The sequence below is a fragment of the Muntiacus reevesi genome, chromosome 17, assembly GCF_963930625.1.
Source record: "Muntiacus reevesi chromosome 17, mMunRee1.1, whole genome shotgun sequence".
In the NCBI taxonomy this organism is placed as follows: domain Eukaryota; kingdom Metazoa; phylum Chordata; class Mammalia; order Artiodactyla; family Cervidae; genus Muntiacus; species Muntiacus reevesi.
The window spans coordinates 58,430,772-58,454,106 of record NC_089265.1 but is presented as its reverse complement, the minus strand read 5'-3'; the positions used below and the strand labels follow the sequence as shown (position 1 = coordinate 58,454,106).

The 23,335-nt window shown below is 38.7% G+C and overlaps 1 protein-coding gene and 1 pseudogene across 4 annotated transcripts in view; both read right to left on the bottom strand.

The window, feature by feature from the left end:
• The window catches only part of TDRD7 (tudor domain containing 7), a 90,983-nt gene that overhangs the window by 50,922 nt on the left and 16,726 nt on the right, over positions 1–23,335 (bottom strand). The window contains exons 2-6 of one of the 4 annotated variants that reach the window (XM_065907740.1): positions 21,271–21,483; positions 18,405–18,546; positions 17,238–17,451; positions 2,601–2,674; positions 91–308 (exon numbers count right to left, since the gene is read on the bottom strand). In XM_065907740.1, coding sequence (XP_065763812.1) covers positions 91–308; positions 2,601–2,674; positions 17,238–17,451; positions 18,405–18,546; positions 21,271–21,477 — 855 coding nt within the window. In that variant the 5' untranslated portion in view covers positions 21,478–21,483. Of the gene's footprint in view, positions 1–90; positions 309–2,600; positions 2,675–17,237; positions 17,452–18,404; positions 18,547–21,262; positions 21,484–23,335 lie in introns of those variants that run through there. The other 3 variants (XM_065907742.1, XM_065907741.1, XM_065907743.1) reach the window with 3 other exon arrangements.
• LOC136148273 (ATP synthase subunit g, mitochondrial pseudogene) lies at positions 13,057–13,477 on the bottom strand (annotated as a pseudogene).

Genomic DNA, 23,335 nt, shown 5'->3' with positions numbered 1-23,335 from the left:
CCTAAATAAAAGATGATACGACTAATAACTCAAAACCTGAAAGTGAGGCGGGGAGGAGGCATCAAGAGGGAAGAATAAGAAGAAACGTACCGTGCAAATATGAGGCCAGTGTTCAAACTGTTGTAAAATTCCTTGATTTAGTTCTTCTTTATATAATTCTTTGTAAAAATGTGGAAGCTTAGATATCCAAATGCCATTGCTATGCTTGTTTAGCATTTCCTTTATGCGGTTTTGAACCTCATCCATTTTATAAGTGTAAGAGGCAGGAGGCGTGACATTTGGTTTTTCAACAGCCTGATTTAAATTATCTTTAAATTAAAAAAATGATAGAATTAACCAGAATGCTTAACATTTCAGATTATCCCTATTATCTAGTATTTGTGTCTTTAGGCTTTGTTGTACTTCAGGCTTGTGGGGGTTAAGGAACTTCAAAGGGAACAGGATTAGGAGAGCAAGACCATAATAACTTCATTCTAAGTTTTAATCCTGAAATAATCAGGATGGTCAACGGCCACTCAAAGAGGGAACTCAGCCCCTTTATTTTGCAAAGATATGTCACAGTTTAATTTAAACATCAGGATGATGTTTGCTTCATAAAGAATAATGAAATTATTTAACCAATTATTTTCTAATTCCAACCAAGAAAGGTTAAATTTTAGACAATAATAGTATATATGTAATGCTAAATTTAAAGTTGTACTTTACAAAGTGTAAGGATAATGCCTTAATAGTAAGATCAAAGAAACACTTTATAAAAAATAAACAACTGTCCAGGTTTTAAGACATGATCAATTTGCCCTTTATTAATAAGAAAAAACAATTCAGCACTAAGCAAAAGTTCAAAAATTGATGTACATGTAATAAACAACCTAGCCTCAGTTTATGAACATAAATAAAAGATCTGGTACCCACAGATAACTATTAATGATTTGCTTTTATTTCCCCAAAACAAGTCATTCATTTTTCATAAGTGAATATTACAGAGCTTTGGCTAGCTCTCTTACATTTATTTTTTATTTAAAATTTAGAATACCTGAGTTAATATCTTAATTTAAGTGTCCACAATAGCTGACATTTCTGGAAGAACTACGAAATTCATTCCAAACCTTTAAAAAACTTTACTGGGATACAGACCAGAGTATATGAAAAATTACCATCTGTAAACAAAATGTGTTCATATTTTAATCACACAGTATTTCTGCTGGGATTCAACAATTTTTACTTTATCTTATTTTAATAACTGGCTTGTAGAGACACTTGGGCTGGTTTGTGGTTGCTGGCCTCCGAGGATGCTAGGAAACCAAAAGGAGAGCTGTCCCTTGGGGACGGCTGGATGCTGACTCTGCCTTACCCACCAGAGGGCATGAGAACTGCCTTTCGCTGAGACAGCTTGGCTCAGCCAGTAGAGGGTCCAAGATATCCACATCTGCTTCCTGTTAAATGCACAGTTAACTTATAAAGTTCTTCCCAAATAATGGTATATAAAAGAACTAGGAAGAAGGAAAAGATGAGTTTCTTGGAATTGGCCAGTCCTTCCCTTAAAGAGAGAGTCAGCAGTCGGCATGCAGTTGGAGCCTGCAAATGCACCTGCTCTGTGGGGCTACTGGAGTTATTTAAGCTTCTGTGCCTTTTGTTCAACAAATCAAGGAACTAATCAAGGCTGCCAGCAATTAGAAGATGTTATGTATAAGAGGTTATTCACCCAGCCCCTGGGTGAATCGTAATCCTCCTGAAACAACTCCTCTTGGTTCTGCAGAAAAAGCTTATTCTAATTTAAAGGATTTACAACCTCTATAGGGTATGTGGCTTTACTAAGTGGTCATTTTTCAGAAAATGCATATGTAAATATAATTGATAAAGACAAAAATCAAACTGTTCCATCAATTTTCATGAGAAATACTGGACATATAGTCCTATGGAAAAAAATTTCCATAATTTCAACTCAGTAAGAACCACATGTAAAGCAGCAAATCATTTAAAACCACATAAATTTCATGCAGTATAAGTACAAATTCTGAAAACCATGTATTCCTCCGGTGAGTCTAAGAGCAAGGGATTTACACTTTGGTTGGAAAAGACAAGTGTGTGCACTTCCGATCTTCAGATTCTTCAACTTTATTATGTCTTCTATTGTCCTTTTGGATTGTATATATTTATATTCATATTTAGGTGCTTACGGTCATTGCACACAGTTTAGGAGCCCAGTTTTCACATAGTTTTAGGTATGTGAAAGTATTTTATGAGTATCTGAAACTATTTTTTGAGTCGAAGTTCCCTATTTATGTGCTTTAAATCTTACTCTCTAATGAGTGAAAGTGACAAGGGACACAGGATCTCTGTAGGTAACAAGCAGAAGTGACAGAACAGGTCTGGTGTGAGGAAAGTCTCAAGTCAGAACAATAATGATACCGTTGGAGGTATTACTTTGTCTTTAGATCACTACAATTCATAACTTAAATCAGAAAAGAGAGGAGGAGAGATATATTACAAGTGGGAGAAGGTGAGAACAAATGTCAAAAGCCACCACTAGATATTCTTCTTAGGGTTCTGAGGCTCAAGAAGTCACAATGTATCACACAGATAATTTTTAGAAAACATACCACTCATTTCCTTAGTACAGGTTCTTGAGAGATGCATCTGAAAAGGTGGAGGAAGGGATGCCTTTGGGCTAAACCTAAGGTATAAAACAAAGGTAAATTAGAATTCAAATGGCAAAGTCAGTACCAAGCTTCAAACACTATACTTTTCATTTAAAGTCTCTGTGGCATTGAGCAGCAAAATAAGTCACTAAAGTATTTCAAAAGGGGGAAATTAAAATGATACCTTGTAACAGCTTTCATATTCACTGAAGGAAAGTATATTAAAGGCTGAATTTAAACTAGTAATTTAAAAGAACTTGGAAGTCACATTTCCCCAATGGCTCAGTGGGTAAAGAATCCACCTGCAATGCAGGAGACGCAGGAGACACGGGTTCAATCCCTGGGTCCGGAAGATAACCTGGAGAAGGAAATAGCAACCTTCTGCTATATTCTTGCCTGGAAAATTGCATAGACAGAGGAGCCTGGTGGGCTACAGTTCATGGGGTTGCAGAGTCAGACACAACAGAGCACACAAGCGCATTAAGAAACTAGCAATACAAAATAAAGAAAACTATGCAAAGAATAAACAGTTGAACATAAAGAATATTTTTGAATGTAACTAAAAAATGGAAGACTTGCATTACCAGATACTGAAATGTGTTATACAGGTACAACATAGTTGGACAAGATAAGTAAGATAGTAGAGAGCTTATAAATAGTTGGACAGATAAGTAAAATAGTAGAGAGCTTATAAGTACTCAATTTACATTATATTAATATCTCAACCCAAGGTAAAAGTGGCATTTCAAACCAGAGAGGGGATGGTCAATTAACGACTTAGGAAAGAAAGGTAGATGTCCCACCTCATACCCTCACTAAAATAATTTTTGTGTGAACTGTACTGGAAATACATAGAAAAATTTTCTAAACATAAGGACGAGGAAATACCACCCCCACCCACAAACAGAAATAATTTGTGTTCGTGTCTGCCTGTCTCACTAGACTCCAGATGTCTATTACTTGTGTTTCCAGTGCCTAGAGCACTAATTATTTGTGTTTCTAGTGCCTAAGGCAGTGCTTGGTACATGCAAGGAGGACGGAATGCATCTAAGAAGGATGACTGAATGAATCAAAGACTTCCCAGCAGTGGGTATGGGACTAGAGGTGATTGTGACACAGTATACCTATTTCACAATTTTTCAACAGTATGGAATACTCTAAAAATTAGATCAATTCTCTGAAATGAAGCACATCGGAGGAGGTCCCAAGATGGTGGAGGAACAGGACGGGGAGACGGCTTTCTCCCCCACAAATTCATCAAAAGATCATTTGAATGTTGAGCAACTTCCATTAAGCAACTTCTGAACACTGGCAGAGGACACCAGGCACCCAAAAAGGCAGCCCAATCTCTTTGAAAGTAGGTAGGACAAAATATAAAAGACAAAAGCAGAAACAAAAGATTTAGGGATGGAGACCCGCCCCGGGGAGAGAGTCATGAAAGAGGAGAGGTTTCCACAAGGCGGGTCTGTGGGGAGTTTTGGAATCTCAGAGGGCAACATAACCGGGAGGAAAAAAAGAAATGAAGCACATCTGCTAAATTCTAAAAGAAATGATACGATTGTAGGCTACAAGCTAACGTTTATTTAGTATACGATGCTCTGCAATTATAAGAGCATCACATTCGTGTACTAATGCATCTGGATAATACAGAAGATGCCAAAAACATATCCAATTCCTACTTATGCAGAACTGGCAGGGAGACAGCAATCCTTTCCCTTGCTTCAGAACCCTAAGAAGTGTAAACTGGAACCTCTGCCTGCTCTGAGTCAGCTGTGAGGACCTGAGCAGGAAGCAGGGGGTCACGAGTAAAGAATGACAGAAAGCACAGCAAAGATACCGTAGGGGCTGTTCTGGTTCAAGCCTTGGGGTCTAAGGCACAGAAAAGAAAACAGTCAACACAGCAAAAGAAAAAAAAAACAGTCAAGGAAAACCACAGGGGCACATGAAAAACAAACATAAGGAGATAACACAGGTCCAACCAGTTTTGTAACAGTCAGTATAAAAGACTTGTTACTTTGTTTCTTAAAAGACAAATATTTAGGCCATCCCCTCCTAAAAAAAGCCACGTTTAAACATACGCCATTTATTAAAGACACACTATTATCCCACTAGTATTTAAGGACCTACTATTGCGTGCCAGGCACTGTCAGAGCGTAATGATCAACGGCACACAAGAGAAAGACAGCGTTAGTCTCATGGACTGCACATGCCGCTGAGAAAACTGACCGTGGCCAGCAGCCAGGACACGGCCCCAGTGCCCCTGCCTCCGGTGCCAAGCCTGTGTAGCCCCCTCCCTTTGAGGAACTTGCTTCTAATCAATGGGATACTTCAAGGGTGAGGGGAATATACATAATTAGATTACAGAAGATTCTAACTTCCACTTTGCTAGCATAATCTCTCTTTGCTGGCTCTGATGAGGCAAAGGGCCACCTTAGGGAGGCCTACATGGCATGAAATTGAAGTTGGTCTTTGGCCAGCCAGATGAAACTAAGGCAACTCAAAAGGAATAGATTGTACCAACAACCATGTAAGTGAGCCTGGGAGGGGATTCGTCTCAGCTGACCCCAGCCACAGCTGACAGTGTGATTGCAGTTGCAGCTGACAGTGAGAAACTCTGAAACAGGAAACTCAGCTGAGTGGTTCTTAGATTCCTAATCCATAGAAGCTATGGGATAATAAGCATGTGCTGTAAACTGCTAAATTTGTGGTCATCTGTTACATAATAGATAATTAATGTACTGACTGAATATATATAAAAAAACAAAGTCTACCAAGTGCTGTAACAGGGGCAGCAGGTGTCATAAAAGCACATGACAAAAGCAACAAACCAGATTAGGAGGTACAGAAAGGAGCAAAGGAAGTAAAGGGTACGAACACTTATTATAAACTTATAATAACCTGAGTAGTTTGGCACTGTGAAAGAAGAGATATGTATAGTCAATGATTCTGAACGGAAAGCCCAGAAATGGAATCATATACTTATAACAATTTAGTATTGGCAGACACAGCATTTCAAACTATCAGGAAAAGAAAGTATTATGTCATAATTGATATTAGGACATCATAACAGGAGATTCCCACTCTCACACAATTTCAATGTGCATGCTCAGTCGCTCAGTAGTGTCTGGTTCTTTGTAACCCCATGGACGGTAGCCCCCTAGGCTCCTCTGCCCATGGGATTTTTCAGGCAAGAGTATTGGAGTAGGTTGCCATTTCCTCCTCCAGGGGATCTTCTCAACCCAGGGATCGAATTGGCGTCTTCTGCATTGCAGATGGATTCTTTACCCACTGAGTCATGTCTTACACTATACAGCAAAATAAATTCTAGGTGAATTAGAAGGTTTAAATGCAAAAAAAAAAAAACCCATCAAAATTCTAAAAGTAAACAGAAGACATACTACATAAATTGGGGGTAGAAATGCTTTTCTAAGCATAACACCTAAAGGCAAAAGCCATAAAGGAAGAGATTAATAGATGTAACTAGAAAATTTAAAAATTTTTGTATACTCAAAATATCATAACTAAATAAACAAGGGAGGGGCCTTCCTGACGGCTCTCAGTAGTAAAGAGTTTGCCTGCCAACGCAGAAGACACAGGTTTGAGCCCTGATCTGGGAAGATCCCACACGCTGTGGAGTAAGTAAGTTCGTGTGCCACAACTACTGAGCCTGCGTCCCAGAGTCCGGGAGCTGCAACTGAGCCCACGTGCCATGATTACTGAACTCCCAGGCCACAGCTACTGAAGCCTGAGTGCCCCAGAGCCTGTGCTCCTCAATGAGAAGCCACTGCAACGAGAAGCCTGTGCACTGCAACTAGAGGAGCTCCACTCTTCAAACTAGAAAAAAGCCTGCACAGCAATGAAGACCCAGCACAGCCTTAATAAATAAATAAGTAAAATTAAAGAAATAAACTGAGGAAACACTGCCAACATATTACAGGATGTAAAGGTCAACATTGTAATTTATAAATCACTTTTACAAATTAGAAAGAAAAACCAACAAATGCCAAAATATGTAAGTTATAAAAGATCCCTAAATGGGCTAATAAACATATGAAAAACATAACCTCCTTAAGAATCAGAATCAAAGAAATAGAAATTAAAGCATAGGTACATTTTCTTTTTACCTTTTAGAACACCAAATAAAAAACTGATGCCCAGTGTTGGTGAGTGCACAAGTAAACTATCATTCCCATGTGCTTCTAGAAAACTCTATCTGGTATCATTGTTTAGAGTACAAATTAATAAAGCATTACTGTCTATACCCTCTTACCCAGAGAGTCTATTTCTACTAATCTATTCTAAATAACTAGTTGTGAATACAGGCAAGGATTATTCTACATATATGTTCATTGTAGAATTGCTTGCAATAGTGAAAATCACTTATATTTAACAATAAATGACTAGACTATGGATGAGCCTGACACTAAAAATGATACTGTAGATGTGTATTTAACAATATGGAAAATGCTAATATGTTGTCTTTTAAAACAAGTTAAAAAACAGTAATATACATCATGACCCAATTTGTATTTTTAAAACTTAAATAAATAATATAGAAAGATTTTTTTTAGAAAGATATTTTTTAATGTTTACATTTATGTTTAGATTAGAGGGGATTTTTTTCTCTTTTACTTGCTTATACTTTGCAAAATTTCCATACAATACACATTAATACTTCTGTAATCACAACAATAAATGTATTTTAGAAAATGTTTCCTATAATTATTTAGTATATGACTTTTAAAACCTACAAGATCTCAGAGATATACATTTACTTTAGCTTAATACTTGCAAGATACCTTTTCAATCATGGTTCCCATTGGCTAATGCCAAACAGTCCTTTATTTATATCCAAAGTCCTTGATCTTACTATGATATACATACAGTGATTTCTTGTCTCATTCTAGGCCTAATGAAACACTGGTCTTCAGCACCATATTCACCTATGTTTCATGCATACATATATTTAAACACCCCATTTTAATAATCATCATTTTAACAAAATACAATGGTTGTGAATTATATCTTTTTAATAATAAACATTTTCCAGAAAAACCACAAATCAATCATATATCCTCACTTGTGACTCCTCTTTCTATTTCACTGTAGACCATAATAAACTTAGATTGATACCTACAATACTAGAGAATATCAGTTACATGACTTTTCTAGAATCTTCCAGTTTGTTAACTGGCAGCCATGAGTTCTTTAAGCAGAGTTTTTGAGAATGGGCTCTGGGGTCCATGTATTTCCTGCATTCGTAGACAAACATGCATGCATATGTGCACCAATTAATTTTTCTGGGAAGATCACATAGTTTTCATTAGCTTCTCAAAAGATAAGGTGACTTTAAAAAGTTTAAACTCATAATAGTTCATACTACTTAAGATTACTCCTTAATACTTCATAAGTTTAGAAATAAAATCTTCTTTATTCTATTTTGGTAAGAGCAACTTCTTTGATTTTATCATTTGAAAGGCAGCCCATACCCTCTGCCACCAGATGGTGTTTAGATTCCTCTTATGTAACTTTCAATTTGTATTATACTCTTTAAAAAAAGGTTTGATGACGATGTTTTACAACAACTTTAATAGCTTTAATTAAAATGGTCTGAAACACATCCATGCAAAGAAAGACAACTGAAGACAGGTGTGCAGTTCTAGAAATCACCGTACAAGAATGTAGGAGACATTCTGTGCACGCATGCTCGGTTGCGTCAGTCACGTTTGCCTTTTGCGACACTATGGACTATAGCCCACCAGGCTCCTGTGTCCCTGGGACTCTCCAGGCAAGAATACTGGAGTGGGTTGCCATGCCCTCCTCCAGGAGATCTTCCCCACCCAGGGATCAAACCAGTGTCTGCTGCGCTGCAGGCAGATTCCTTACCCACTGAGCCACCTGGGAAGCCCAGAAGACATTCTAGACTATACGGAATTCAAAATTCTTACGGTGAAAGGCAAAAAACAAAAGCATATTCTATACTAATTCTCAAAACTAAAACCATATAGAAAGCTTTTGCTATCAATTTTAATCTTTTGTTTTGAAATGTTTATAATAAATTCATGGGAATTTTCAAAATGTACATAGACGTCTCAAGTACCCTTCATCCAGTTTCCTCCAATAGTAATACCTTGCTGACACTGCTTGGTTTAATCCAGAGCATACTCAACTTTCACTTACATGTACGTGTGTATAATTCTACCACACACACAGGGGCATGTAGCCAGCACGAGAATCAACATGCAGAGCTACCCCATCACTACAAGGCTCCCTCCTGCATCGCCACATCCTTCCCCTTTCTCCAACTCTTGATCTTGGCAATCACTTCTCTGTTCTCTACCTCTAAAATTCTGTCATTTCAAGGATGTTGTATACAGTCATACCGCATGTAACTTTTTGAGATTGCCTTCAACTCTACACAATTCCCTTGAGATCCACTGATGTTGCATATGTCCATAGTTCACCCCTTTATACTGTTGAGAGGTATATTCTGTAGTGCGGATGTATTCAGTTTGTTGAATCTTTCAACTTCTCAAGGACATCTGGGTTGTTTCTAGTTTGGGTCTATTATGAATAAAGTAAATATGGACACCTGTGTACAGGTTTTTGTGTAAACCGAAGTTTTCATGTCTCTGGGATAAATAGGAGTGAAATTTCTGTTTCCCTTTCCTTTTTTTTTAAGGAAACTATCTTCTAACTTATCCTCTAACTTCTAACTTATCCTCAACTATCTTCTAACATGGCTGTACAATTTTATATTCCCCAAAACAATGCTTTCAGTGATCCATTTTCTCTGCATGCTTGCCAGATACAGTGTTAGATTTTTAAATTGAAGTATATTTGATTTGTAATACTGTACTACTTTCAGTATATATATACATATATATATATATATATATATATATATATATGGTGATTCAGTATTTTTGCAGATAATACTCCATTGTAAGTTATTACAGATAATGGCTAATAAGATAATTCCCTGTGCTATACAATGTTTTTCTAGGACTTTTATAGCTTCAGGTCTTTAATAATAATAATTTAGGTCTTTAAACCATTTTGAGTTTACTTTTGTATACAGTGTGAGAGAATGCTCTAATATCTTATTTTACATGTAGTTGTCTAGTTTTCCCAGCAACAACTTGTTAAGGAGACAGTCTTTTCTCCATTGTATGTAGTTGACTCCTTTGTCACAGGTAAATAGATCATAGGTGTGTGGGTTTATTTCTGGGCTCTCTAGTCTGTTACATCGATTTGTGTCTGTTTTTGTACCAGTAGCATGCTGATTTCATTACTGTAGCTTTGTAGTATTGTCTGAAGTCTAGGAGGGTTATACTCCAGCTTTGCTCCTTTTTTCCTCAAGATTGCTTCAGCAATTCAAAGTCTTTTATGGTTCAATATGAATTTTAGGATTATTTGTTCTAGTTCTGTGAAAAATGTTCTGGGTATTTTGATAAGGATTGCATTAAATCTGTAGATTGCTTTGGGCAGTACGGCTAGTTTAACAATATTAATTCTTCAAATCTAGGAGCACTTTGTCCATCTTTGTATCATCTTCAACTATCATCATCAATGTTTTATGGTTTTCAGAGTATAGGTATTTCACCTCCTTAGCTAGGTTTATTCCTAGTTATTTTATTTTTTGATGTCATTATAAATGCTATTGCTTTCTTATTCTCTGATATTCCATTATTAGCATATAGAAATACAACAGATGTCTATTAATTTTATACCCTGCAACCTTGCTGAATTCATTTCTTATTTCTAATAGTTTTAGGGTGGAGACTTTTGGGTTTTCTCTATAAAGTATCATGTTATCTGCAAGAAGTGACAGTTTTATTTCTTCTCTTCCAATCTGGATACTTTTTACTTCTTTTTCTTTTCTGTGGTGGCTAGGATTTCCCATATTATGTTAAACAGAAGTAAAAAGAGCAGGCATCCTTGTCTTGTTCTTGAATTTAGTGGGAAGGGTTTTACCACTGAGTTTGATTTTGGCTGTAGGTTTGTCATAAATGGTCTTTATTATGCTGAGAGAAGTTCCCTCTATACCCACTTTGATGACAGCTTTTAATCCTGAGTAGATATGGAATTTTGTCAAATGTTTTTTCTGTGTCTATTGGGATGATCATGTGATTCCGAGCCTTCCTTTTGTTAATGTGGTGTATCACATTGATTGATCTGCAAATGTTGAACCATCCCTATGACTCTGGAATAAATCCAACTTGATCATGGTATATGACCCTTTTTATACAGTCAGATTTGGTTTGCTAATATTTTGTTGTAGATTTTTGCATCTATATTCATCAAAGATATTGGCCTGTGATTTTCTCTCTGGCATCTCTGGGTATTGAGACAATGGTAACCCATGGAATGAATGTGGGAGTGATCCCTCCTATTCAATTTTTTGGAATAGCTTGAGAAGAACAGATATTAGTTCTTATTCATATGTTTGGTAGGACTCCCCTGTGAAGCCATCTAGTCCTGGACTTTGCTTCTAGCTTTTCTATTACAAATTCAATTTCACTTCTAGTAACCAGCCTGTTCAAACTGTCTTTTCTGTTTTTTTGTTTCAGTCTTGGCTATTTGTATGTTTCTAGAAATTTGTCCATCTCTTCTGGTTTAGTTGCTAAGTGGCATCTGATTTTTGCGACCCCGTGGACCGCAGCCTGCTAGGCTCCTCTGTCCATGGGATTCTCCAGGCAAAAATACCGTAGTGGGTTGCCATTTCCAGGGGATCTTCCCAACCCAGGAATCGAACCCAGGTCTCCTACATTGCAGGCAGATTCTTTACTACTGAGCTATGAGGGAAGGCCATCTCTTCTAGATTGTCCAATTCATGGGCACATAACTGTGCATAATATTCTCTAGGATTGTTTTGTATCTCTGAAGTATCAGTTGTTACTTCTCCTCTTCAATTCTTACTTGGGTCCTCTTTTCTTCTTGGTGAGCCTGGCTAAACGTTTATCAATTTTTAAATCTTTTTTAAGAACCAGCTCTTGGTCTCATTGATGTTTTCCATTGTTTTTATGATCTCTATTTTATTTCTTCTCTGATCTTTATTATTTCATTTTTCTGCTGACTTTGGACTTTGTTTGCTCTTCTTTTTCTAATTCTTCTAGGCAATAGGTTAGGTTTTTGAGGTTTTCTTTCATTGTTTCTTGTGAGAAGTCTCAGTTCAGTTCAGTCACTCAGTCATGTCCAACTCTTTGTGGACCCATGGACTGCAGCACGCCAGGCTTCCCTGTCCATCACCAACTCCCAGAGTTTACTCAAACTCATGTCTATTGAGTTGGTGATACAACATCAAGTCTATATAGACATCAAGTCTATATCACTATAAACTTCCTTCTCAAAATAGTTTTTGATGCATCCCAACTTTGGAAAGTTATATTTCCCTTTTCATTTGTCTCAAGATATTTTCTGATTTCCTCTGATTTCATTGTTGACCATTTTTTTTTTAGTAGCATGCTGTTTACTCTCCATATGTTTGTTCTTATCCCATTTTTCTTTCTGTAGTTGGTTGCTACTGTCATTACCACTGTGCTCAGAAAAAATGCATGATATAGTTTCTTCCTCTTAAATTTGTTGAAGTTTGTTTTGTGACCTAGTATATGATCTATCCTGGAGAATGTCCTATGTGCACTTGAAAAGAATGTGTATTCTGCTGCTTTTGGATTTAATGTCCTATAGATATCTATTAAATGAAAAGATGCTTGTCCTTTGGAAGGAAAACTATGACAAACCTAGATGGCATATTAAAAAGGAGAGACATCATTTTGCCAACAAAAGTCCATATAGTCAAAGCTATGGTTTTTCCAGTTGTTACATATGTGAGATTGGACCATAAAGAAGGCTAAGCACTGAAGAATCGATGGTTTCAAATTGTGGTGCTAGAGAAAACTCTCGAGAGTCCCTTAGAGAGCAAGGAGATCAAACCAGTCTATCCTAAAGAAAATCAACCCAGAATATTCATTGGCAGGCCTGTTGCTGAAGTTGAAGATCTAATACTTTGGCTTCCTGATGTGAACAGCTGACTCACTGGAAAAGACCCTGATGCTGGAAAAAAACTGAAGGCAAAAGGAGAAAAGGGCAGCAGAGGATGAGACGGTTAGACAGCATCACCAACTCAACAGACATGAATCTGAGCAAACTCTGGGAGGCAGCGGAGGAGAGAGAAGCCTGGCATGTTACAGTTCACAGGATTGCAAAAAGGTGGACACGACTTGGTAACTGAACAACAAGATATCTATTAGGTTCATTTGGTCTGCTGTGTTAAGACCTCTGTTACCTTACTGATTTTGTCTGGATGACCTGTCCATTGATGTCAGTGGGTATTAAGATCCCCTATTATTACTGTATCACTATTTTTTATTTCAGCCATTCTGATAGGTGTGTCTCAATATAGGGGTTTTTTTTTTTTTGACACATTATCTTATTACTATCTTATTATCTCATCTTCAATTAACAGCCTGCTCACACATAATCTAAGAACACTCTAATAATAAAGCAAATATAATCATATATTAAAGACTGGTCTTCAAACATCATAGCCAATGATGTCACAATTGCCTATAATCTCACCAACATAAAACCACATTCACATCTCAGTGGTCACCACACCATTCAGTAGAGTTTCCTTAACTGGGAGCTGTTTGAAGCTACTTGTTTGAGCACTACTGATATTTTTCCCCCAGCTCTGAATAGCTATAAGGATCTCAGCAGAGTTGGAGGAACCAGATCAACCTTGGCATAGTGCCAAAATGTGGCCAACCGAGGCTTTGAGTAAGCCACAGCAGTGCTGGGACCTTCTCTGTGAGGTTATGGACAAACTGGGTCATGGTTCTAGGATGGAAAGCTCATGACCCCGACTGGCCAGTTGAATCTCAATGTAGCTTTAATTTACCAGAGAAGGCAATGGCACCCCACTCCAGTACCCTTGCCTGGAAAATCCCATGGACGGAGGAACCTGGTAGGCTGCGGTCCATGGGGTCGCTAAGAGTCGGACACGACTGAGCAACTTCACTTTCACTTTTCACTTTCACAGACTGGAGAAGGAAATGGGAACCCGCTCCAGTGTTCTTGCCTGGAGAATCCCAGGGATGGGGGAGCCTGGTGGGCTGCCGTCTATGGGATCACACAGAGTCGGACATGACTGAAGTGACTTAGCAGCAGCAGCAGTAGCTAATGAAGCTGAACATATTTTTATGTGTTTTTATATTTAAAGTAATTACTGTTATGTTAGGGCTTATGCCTGTACTTTCTGAAGTTCCAAACCATTTTAGATTATTTCTGTCCTGTTGAGACAATTTCCTTTAGTCCCTCTTTAGGAGTAAGTTAGCTAATGACAAATTCTCCTAGTTTTCTTTCATCTGAGAATATCTTCTTTATTTCCTTTTCATTTCTGGAGGATATAGAATTTTGATTGACAGGTTTTTTCCTTCACCACTAAAAATGTGCCATTTCTTTCCTTCATGATTTCTCCATGACTGTGAATGAAAAACCACTGTCATTAAAACTGGTATTCCCCTATGGGTCATGTATCATTTCTCTCTGGCTATTTATAAGATTTTTTTCTTTGTCTTTAGTTTTCATAAGTTTCATTATTGGTGTGGTATTCTTTGAATTCATCCTATCTGGGATTTCCTAAGCATCCTGAACCTGCAGATTTATGTCCTTAGCCAAATTTGAGAAGCTTCAGCCATTAGGCCTTCAAATATACCTTCAGTCTTACTCTATGTTTTGAGGATCTGATGATACAAATACTAGATCTTTTCTTATTCTCCCTACAGGTCCCTAAGACTCTGCTAGATTTTTTCTTCCCCCACAGCACTCTCAGTCTCAACTAGTTATTTTGTTTTCTTTTGTTTAAGTTTATTTACTCTGTTGTCCAGATTGGGTAATTTCTACTGTTCTAGCTTCAAGTTCTTTGATTCTGTTCTCTGTCATATTCATTCTGCCATTGAGCTCATACACTGAATTTTTATTTTGGTCATTCCATTTGGTTCTTTTTTCCCCCTTTTTTATTTTTTAAATTATGAAAGTATGATAATACATTTACAGGAAACTTGGAAAATACAGAACAAAGTTATATATAAGTCCACTATATATTATGATTATTTTTAAGTAAATAAATTAAGATTTTTAGTTGGAGTTTCAATATCAAACTCTCAAAAATTAATAGAATGAATATACAGATAAGTAGGGCCTTCCCTTGCGGCTCGGTGGTAAAAGAATCTGCCTGCCAAAGCAAAAGACACAGGTTTTCTTCCCTGGTCCGGGAAGATTCCACATGCCGTGGAACAACTAAGCCCGTGTGCCACCAACTACTGAATCTGCACTCTCGAGCCCATGAGCAGCAACTACTGAGTTCATGTGCTGCAACTAATGAAGCCCCTAAGTCCCAGAGCCCATGCTCCACAACAAGAGAAGTTTCTACAACGAAAAGCCCGCAAATCACAACTAGAGACTAGCCCCTGTTCTCTGCAACTAGAGAAAAAGCCTGCACAGCAGTGAAGACCCTGCACAGCCAAAAATAAATAAACAAATAAAATTATTTTTTAAAATATACAGAAAAGTAGGATATAGTAGACATGAAAAGCACCATGAACATTTGGTTCTTTTTTGTATGTTCTCTTTCTTTGGTGAATTTTCTATTTTTTTTTTTTTTCCAAAAAGATTTGCAATTGCAAATTAAAGTATTTTTACAACAGCTGCTTTAAAATCATTGTCAGATAATTCCATCATCTGATTCAAGGTAATGCTGATGTCTGTTGATTGTTTTTTCTCATTCAAGTTGTCATTTCCCTGGTTCTTTGTATAATGATTGATATTTTTCATTGTAACCTGCACATCTGAACACATATTAGGAGACTCTGAATCCTATTTAAATGTCTAATTTTAGCAGGCAGTTATCCTGTGTAGGTTTATCACATACATCCTGGCCCACTCTTGTAGGCTGCGGTTCCAATAATGATTTAGTTTTCAGGGCCCTCGTGGTACTCTTCTGGCCTGGTACACTCGCCTGTTGCTGACGGAGCTCCTGCTTATTGCAGGAGTTCCCGTTTGATTTCTGTAGGTGCTGCCCATGCAAGCGGAGCACACTCCCCAGGCCCAGTGCTGCCAGGTGGGAGGGCGGGAAGATGATGCGCAGCAGGTCAGCACCACCTCGGGCCCTAAGGGCTGCATGGCGTGCCAAGGGCCTCTACTCAGTCACTGCTGGCGCTGCCTGCAGGGATGGAAGGCTCTTCTCTAGGCCGCACAGGGCCACTAGATGAGAAGTCGGAGATACCAGACCACGGGGTAGACAGTGCTCCTCTGGGCCCACAATCCAGGATACCTGGTTTTGCTGTCATCTTGTAAATTCAATTCAAAATCTTGAAATTCAGGCCCAGAACCAGCAGAGACAACAGTACTTCAGTCACCAAAGTCACCAACTGTGCTTTGGGTCAAGATTCAAGTTTTAATTGTATATTTTCTAGACTTTATTCAAAAATTTATAATAACTAATCATAAACACAATTAAATATACACCATTATGAAAAATATTTAAAGGTTGCTTTATTAAAAAATACTAAAATATAAAAAACTAGTACCCTTTTGCCTACTTAAAAATATTATTTCTTTCTAAATATTCTAGTGTGGAGGGATCACTTAGGGCGAGGGGAACTATCTTTTATACAAAATGGAATCTTTGAGCATTGATTTAAAGGAAAATGATACAAAAATTTTGTTCTGTAAAGGTACAAATAGGATGGAAGAATGTGACACTGACTCCTCTACACCAGGAGATGGCAAGCTTTTGACGTGACGGGTCTAACAGTAAATATTTTAGGCTTTGCAGGCCACACTGTCTATGCACAACTACTCAACTCTGCAGGTATGTAAAAGCAACCACAGAGAATATATAAACAAAGGAATGTAGCTGTGTTCCAATAAAACTTTATTTACAAAAAACAATCAATGGGCCAGACTTGGTTCATATGTTGTAGTTTGCTCACCTGAATTACCTCATGAAACCATAAAATTCAGAGCCAGAAAGGAACTGTGAGATCACTGAGTTAACATTTTTATTGGGCAAATGAGGATACCACAGCCCCAGTAGATGAAATAATTTCAGTTATTTCACCTGGCCAATGAATGGCAGCATCCAAACAAAAACTTTAAGGATGTGGTATTACTTCCAGCTCAGTATTCTGATGCATGGGTGTGTAATCTACTGTATTATGGATACGATCATTGGAACACAGTAGAGCACACAAATCAACGAGAGTTTATTTAAAACTTACAAAACTAATTGGAAGAGAGATCTTCAGCCAAACTAAGTTATGATGAAGTAGCATCTCAGGACAATTTGTGAGATCTTCTAAAATGAACGCTACAAGCAGAGACTACCAACAATGCACAGCAAATACAAAATGGAGACAAATGATGTTCAGGCAGCCAGGAAAAGTGGGGAAACTAGTAATGATGCATTTCTCTACTCATATGTGTACATTACACAAAACAAAGTATTTCCTTCTTCACCTGAACACACATGTTAAAGACTTACTATCCTAGGTTCACCACACTTCTCCTTTTAGCCAGACAAAGCCCAAATACCTGTTGTTGGTAGACATGGTCACATGACTCTGCACTGGAACATCTTTGAATACTTCATTTCCAGTAGCTGTTTGTAATGTGTAAGGCAGCATTTCAGCATCAGATTTAACTCCAAGAGAGTTTCCTTTGTTTCTTAATAGTGTTGAATTAGGTTTTTTGCTGACAGAAAAATCTGAAGAAAATCCTGGTTGTCTGAGGGTTGCTTTTGGTTTTCCTATGAAGTCAGGCATACATAATGGAATCAATTAGCTTCCCAAAACCCTGGATTCATTACATCACTCCCTTGCCCAGATGTTTTCTGTTGGTCTCTATGCTCAGAACAGCTTGTAAGAATATGAGGGGGTGGCCATCAAAGGTTCGGTCAGCAGGGGAAGAGCAGATTGGTGTGTATTTAGCAGATGAGCTTCTTCAAAATGTGGCTTCATCTGCTAGGCAAGCCTGTTACTTTTCCTCCACTCACCAACTAACCTGGTAGCAGTCACCTCACATTCTTACAAATGCAGCATACGCAGCAGTATCTTAGTCCTCCCATTGCTTCCCCACCAACCTGAATTCTTCCAATCGCTAGGGGTCTGGTTGCAAGTCTCCCTAACTTAGTTTCAAGTCTCCCCAACATTAGTTTCAAGTCTCCCCCTTGCCATGACGCTCTCCACTGCGGTTCTTTTGCCTAAAATGCTCATCGTGGTATTCAGCATCTACTCTTCTATACTATCATTAGACTATTTCTTGAGAATTTAGTTTTAGAAATGATTATTTTATAAGCTCCTTGAGATAAATGATCAGTAAATACAGGCTGAGTTGCCTCTTTATGTACTATATAATTCATGTTTTTCTGAAAATAGAGGATTTATAGTAAAAGATACAATTTCCTAAATAAGACATTAACTCAGAGGTTCTTGGTTCATCCAACATTCTATATGAGGCTTTCCCCTCAAATAAAGAGCAAAACCACACTTTGCCATAGTAAGTTATACTGAGTTACTTCACTTAGTAAGTCATTCTTACCATGTTCACTTAAATTCAAATGGAAGCACTAGCTTCAGGATTTCTCCCTTGACATCTGAATGTTAACAAACATACGTGTTTATCATGAATACAAGCAATATTTTCATATGGCAATGTATTCATAAACAGGCTTTACAATTTTAGCATGCAAAAAGATCTTACCATCTAGAAGAAATGGCATGGTTTTCTTTACTCTCATCTGACAATTAACTTGCCGACCAGTTTTCCTTTTAGAACTCCTCTGTCGAGCCACAAGCTGAGCAATTCTTGCAGTTTCTGTGCAGGCCACGGCATAGCAGTTTATCTAATTATGAAAGGTAAGGGAGAGGAGAAACATTTCTCAGATTCACTGGTAACCAGAGGCTGACTTTTCAAAGTGTATCTTTGTGAGTTTACATGCCCCAAATCAAGCTGTATCCAAATATTCATGTCTCTCTCTTTCATAATGTTAGAGCTAAATTATATTTTCTGCAAGAGAAACCAAGCATAGTCCAGCACACTAATCATTTTTCGTTAAACTGAAAAGTTCACTTATTTCTTAAACGTTTCCATTAAGCATCTAAAATGTGCTAGGTATATAGGGTTAACAAATGAACCAAAAGAAACCTGTGATTTGTATATATTATCTCATATACTCTGTGAGATTTACTTTATTCCCATTTTATACATGGGAAAACAGAGGATCAGGAAAGTTAAGCAAACTCCTCAAGCCATGCAGCGAGGCTCTCTCTCTGAATTCAAAGTACATACTTGTAACTGCTATTTGTACTATACCTCCAAGAGACCACTAAATTCTAGTCTTGCCAGTGAAAGGGATTACCTGAGTGAGTTGGGGCAAATCAGTTTACTTCAAAAACCCCAGTACTATCAGCTACAAAACAAGGAATAGCTCAGGTCTGGGGTTTTCAAACTGTTCAGTGGAGTCATAGGATTCCATGGAGGTGCCTCATAGGTGTGAGGGCAAGACAGGGCAAGCTAAGGCCCTGGAGCCTCTGGCATCTACTTAAAATACAGTAGCTCAGCCTTTTATATTAAAAAAAAAAAAAAGATAGGATATATAGGATCTTTGAAAAAGGGTCTGAAAACAGAAAGTAGACGGCTGAGGTTAGACGACCTCTAGAGCCCCCTCTAGTGGTAATGTCTTTGAGTTGCAATCAAGACAGGAAAGCGAGGAGGCTTTACACCACAGCCAGAACATGCTCATGGTCTTTGGTCCAGTATTTCTATTCCTGAAAATATAAGAATACAGTTCAAAAGAAGAAAAATTACCTACACGAATATGTGCATTAGGAGTTATTTTAATAGTCAAAACCTGGAAACATTAAAAACGTCCCAAAAAGAAGAATAAAGAGTGGAGTAATTCACAGCACAGTAACTATATGAAGCACCTCTAAATTATTAATTCATTCAGACATTTGATCATTTATACATTCAACACATATTTATTAAGCACCAGAAGTCAGGGGCAACAAAACAAAACAAAAACCAATCCCTTATCCATAAGAAACCTATGAAGGAAAGAGAGGCAAAGAGACCAAACAGAAAACATTATGTCAAGTGTTACACTGAATGTATCATAAGAGGCCAAGCAGACAGAAAGGAGGGCTCAAATCTTTCTGGGAGAACCAGGGACACTGAAGAAAGTTTTACTATCAACAGAACATTTGATTAATCTATACCTTCTCCTTATATGAAATGTATTACAGATCAGGCGAACCTGTGCTGTGTGCTGTGCTGTTTGCTCGCTTTAGTCGTGTCCAACTCTTTGTGACCCCATGGACTGTAGCCTCTCAAGCTCCTCTGTCCATGGGATTCTCCAGGCAACAATACTAGAGTGGGTTTCCATGCCTTCCTCCAGGGGATCTTCCCAACCCAGGGATGAAATCCAGGTCTCCTGCATTGCAGGCGGATTCTTTACCATCTGAGCCACCAAGGAAGGCCACGCTCCTACCCCTGGGCCCCTTTTCTCCTCTACCAATGCCTCTCTGACCCACCCCCTCACCAGAGGAACAACTATTCTAATTTTTTGTGAGAAATACCCCAGACCTGTCCTACATATTTACATATGAAACATATCCCCAAAATATACTGATTCGGGGGGGTGGGGGGGTGGACACCTTTCTGTCTTGGGTGTTTGTCCAATCTTTCATACTGGATATTGGGCAGACGACAAGAAGCAAAACTACTGAGTCATAGGGGATATGTAATAAAAAATTTTACTTGCTACCACTCAATTACCCACATTATATATAAAACATGATTCCAGAGGAACTACAAGATTTAAGATTCTAGGATATTCACTATTACTAAAGTAAAGCTGATGACAAGCTAGGGACGGAAGGGACTAAAGACAGGGAGAACAGGAGGGAAGGCCCTGTAATAACCAGAAGTGCTGAATGATCAAGCAGAGGTTTGACTAGGATCAAGACAATAGGAACAGATAGGGATCAGGTCAGATGATCAGAATTTTAAAGTATTTATTGGATTCGGTAATCAGGAGGTCACTAGTGACCTAGGCTAAATAGCTGTAGCAGGGCCTATAATGAGTGGTATGATATTTAGGCAGTGTATGGACACTGAGGCTGAGTAAACTTCAAATTTTTTAACTGAATATGGTTAAAATCCAATTTTTATAACAAAGAATTTGAGGGTAAAACAAAAGACACGAGAATCTAGGCTGTGCTTTGGATGCAATTCTCTATCACTACTAACCTTGGCTTCCCTGATAGCTCAGTTGGTAAAGAATTCGCCTGCAATGCAGGAGACCCCAGTTCAATTCCTGAGTCGGGAAGATCCCCTGGAGAAGGGATAGGCTACCCACTCCAGTGTTCTGGCCTGGAGAAGTCTACGGACTGTATAGTCCATGGGGGTTGCAAAGAGTTGGACATGAGTCTTTCACTTCACTTCCCTTCACTTCTTCACTAATCTTGGCTGGTGCTTTTCACTTTGACTTCTATCCTAATTATGAGACCAGAAGTGCTGGACAGGCAATTAAGAACTGGCTTCTGAAACACAGTTACCTTCTTACCTCTCCAGACCTACTAGTCTCTATCCTGACAACTGCTGGCACACTTCTCAGATAGGCTTCTAGCGTAGGATAGCCCAATTGCTTGAAAGGAATCCAGTCTCCAGTTAGGGATCTGTACTCTCCTTGGAGCCGGGGTAATGCTATTCCATTCTTTTGAGATTGCAGAACAGCCCGAAGCATTTTTGAAACCAGATCTGCTTCCAGCATCTTCACCTATGAGAACATGGTAAAAGGTTACTATAACGATGCATTAGGGTGTGAATTCAAATATATTTTCAGAGTTTTCACTTGTTTGTGTATTTCATAAACTGTTACTGAATACTTTATATGCTGTTACAATACAGGGAAATAACTGTTATGGTGGAGAAAAGCATGGAATACTATGAGAAAACAAGGGAAGTCAGAAAAGCATAAAGATTAACCTGGGAAAAGGAACATATCAGGGAATGTTTCCCAAATGAGAGGAGGTCTGATGGAGTTGTAAAGGACAAGGAACAATCACTCAGGCAAGGAGGAAAAGGATGTGTGGAAGCTGGGGTCAGGGATGGGGAAAGGCATCAGCCACAAGAAGAGGGAAGAGAAAATTCAAAAGGCACAGAGGTGAGAGAGAAGTACATGGTTGGTTCTGGGAACTCTAGGCAGTTGAGTGGTGGGACATGAATGAATAAAGACTCTAAGCTAAGGATTGAAAGATGGAAATGGGAGAAGTGAGAAGAGGCAGACCCAGAAGAGACTACTTGCTATGTTATGTTAGTATGTTTGCATTTTTGCCAAAATTAATGTGAGACCCTTGGAGGGATTTTAAATAGCAGAATAAAATGATCAACTCTGCATTTTAAGATCACTCATTAGTATCAGGGGAAATAAACTAGAAGGAGAAAGATAAATGAGTTGTATGAATTGAAGATATGGAAGATCAGAAAATAGGGCCTTAGAATACTGATACAAAAAATCAGTATCAGAGCTAATCAGGAAGTGGGATCAACAGGAATTGATTAACTGTTTGAATTACAAGGGAAGCCTCCAAATTTCTAGCTTAGAAGCATGGTGGATAGTAATGGGAAGAGACAAGTTTGCAGGAGAGGGAGGGAGTGAAATCATTTTGGACATACGGTAGTTGGGATGCCTTTAGGGGAGTCATGTAGTTATATTCACTAGGAACTCAGGTTAGAAGTCTGAGCTGCTTATAGATTTGTTGGTCTTCAGCATATAGGTGGTATTTTGTATTCAAGGAGTCAAAAAAATAAGCTTAAGGATGGACTCCTGTGGAAGGTTGTCATTTAAGAGACGGGCAGAGAAGGGAGTATCCATAAAAGGCGTTGAGAGGGGGCAGTCCCAAGATGGCAGAGGAATAGGATGGGGAGACCACTTTCTCCACCACAAATTCATCAAAAGATCACTTGAATGCTGAGCAACTTCCACAAAACAACTTCTGACGCTGGTAGAGGACACCAGGCACCCAGAAAGGCAGCCTATTCTCTTTGAAAGGAGGTAGGACAAAAATATAAAAGCTAAAAAGAGAGACAAAAGAGTTAGGGACCGAGACCCACCATGGGGAGGGAGTCGTGAAGGAGGAGAAGTTTCCAAACAGCAGGAAACCAGTGGATCTGTGGGGAGTTTTGGAATCTCAGAGGGAAACATAACTGGGAGGGGAAAAAAAACAACCACCCACAGAAAACGTGCCTAACCACAACTCCCAGTGGAGAAGCAGCGCAGATGCTCATGTCTGTGCTGGATAGGGCAGCACGGGCTGCATACTTAGGGTAAGGACAGGGCCTGAATGCCCCGAGGACAATCTGAGGGAGCTAACGCGAGATAGCAACCCAAACTGTGGGAGAGCCAGAGAGAGAGAGAAAAAAGAGAGAGAACTTTCCCACAAAAGGCTCTAACCTAAATTGAGCCGACAGCAAAGGAGAGCTAGCCGGCTGGGCGCAGGGTCCCCCCACCGCCCCCGCCCGAGGCAGAGAGGCAGGTGTGTGACAGCCAGAGCCAGGAGGCAAGGGGCAGCCTCAGCCCCAGGGGCCGGCATCCTGCACCCAACTGGGAGCAGGCGCCCAGCTGCTAA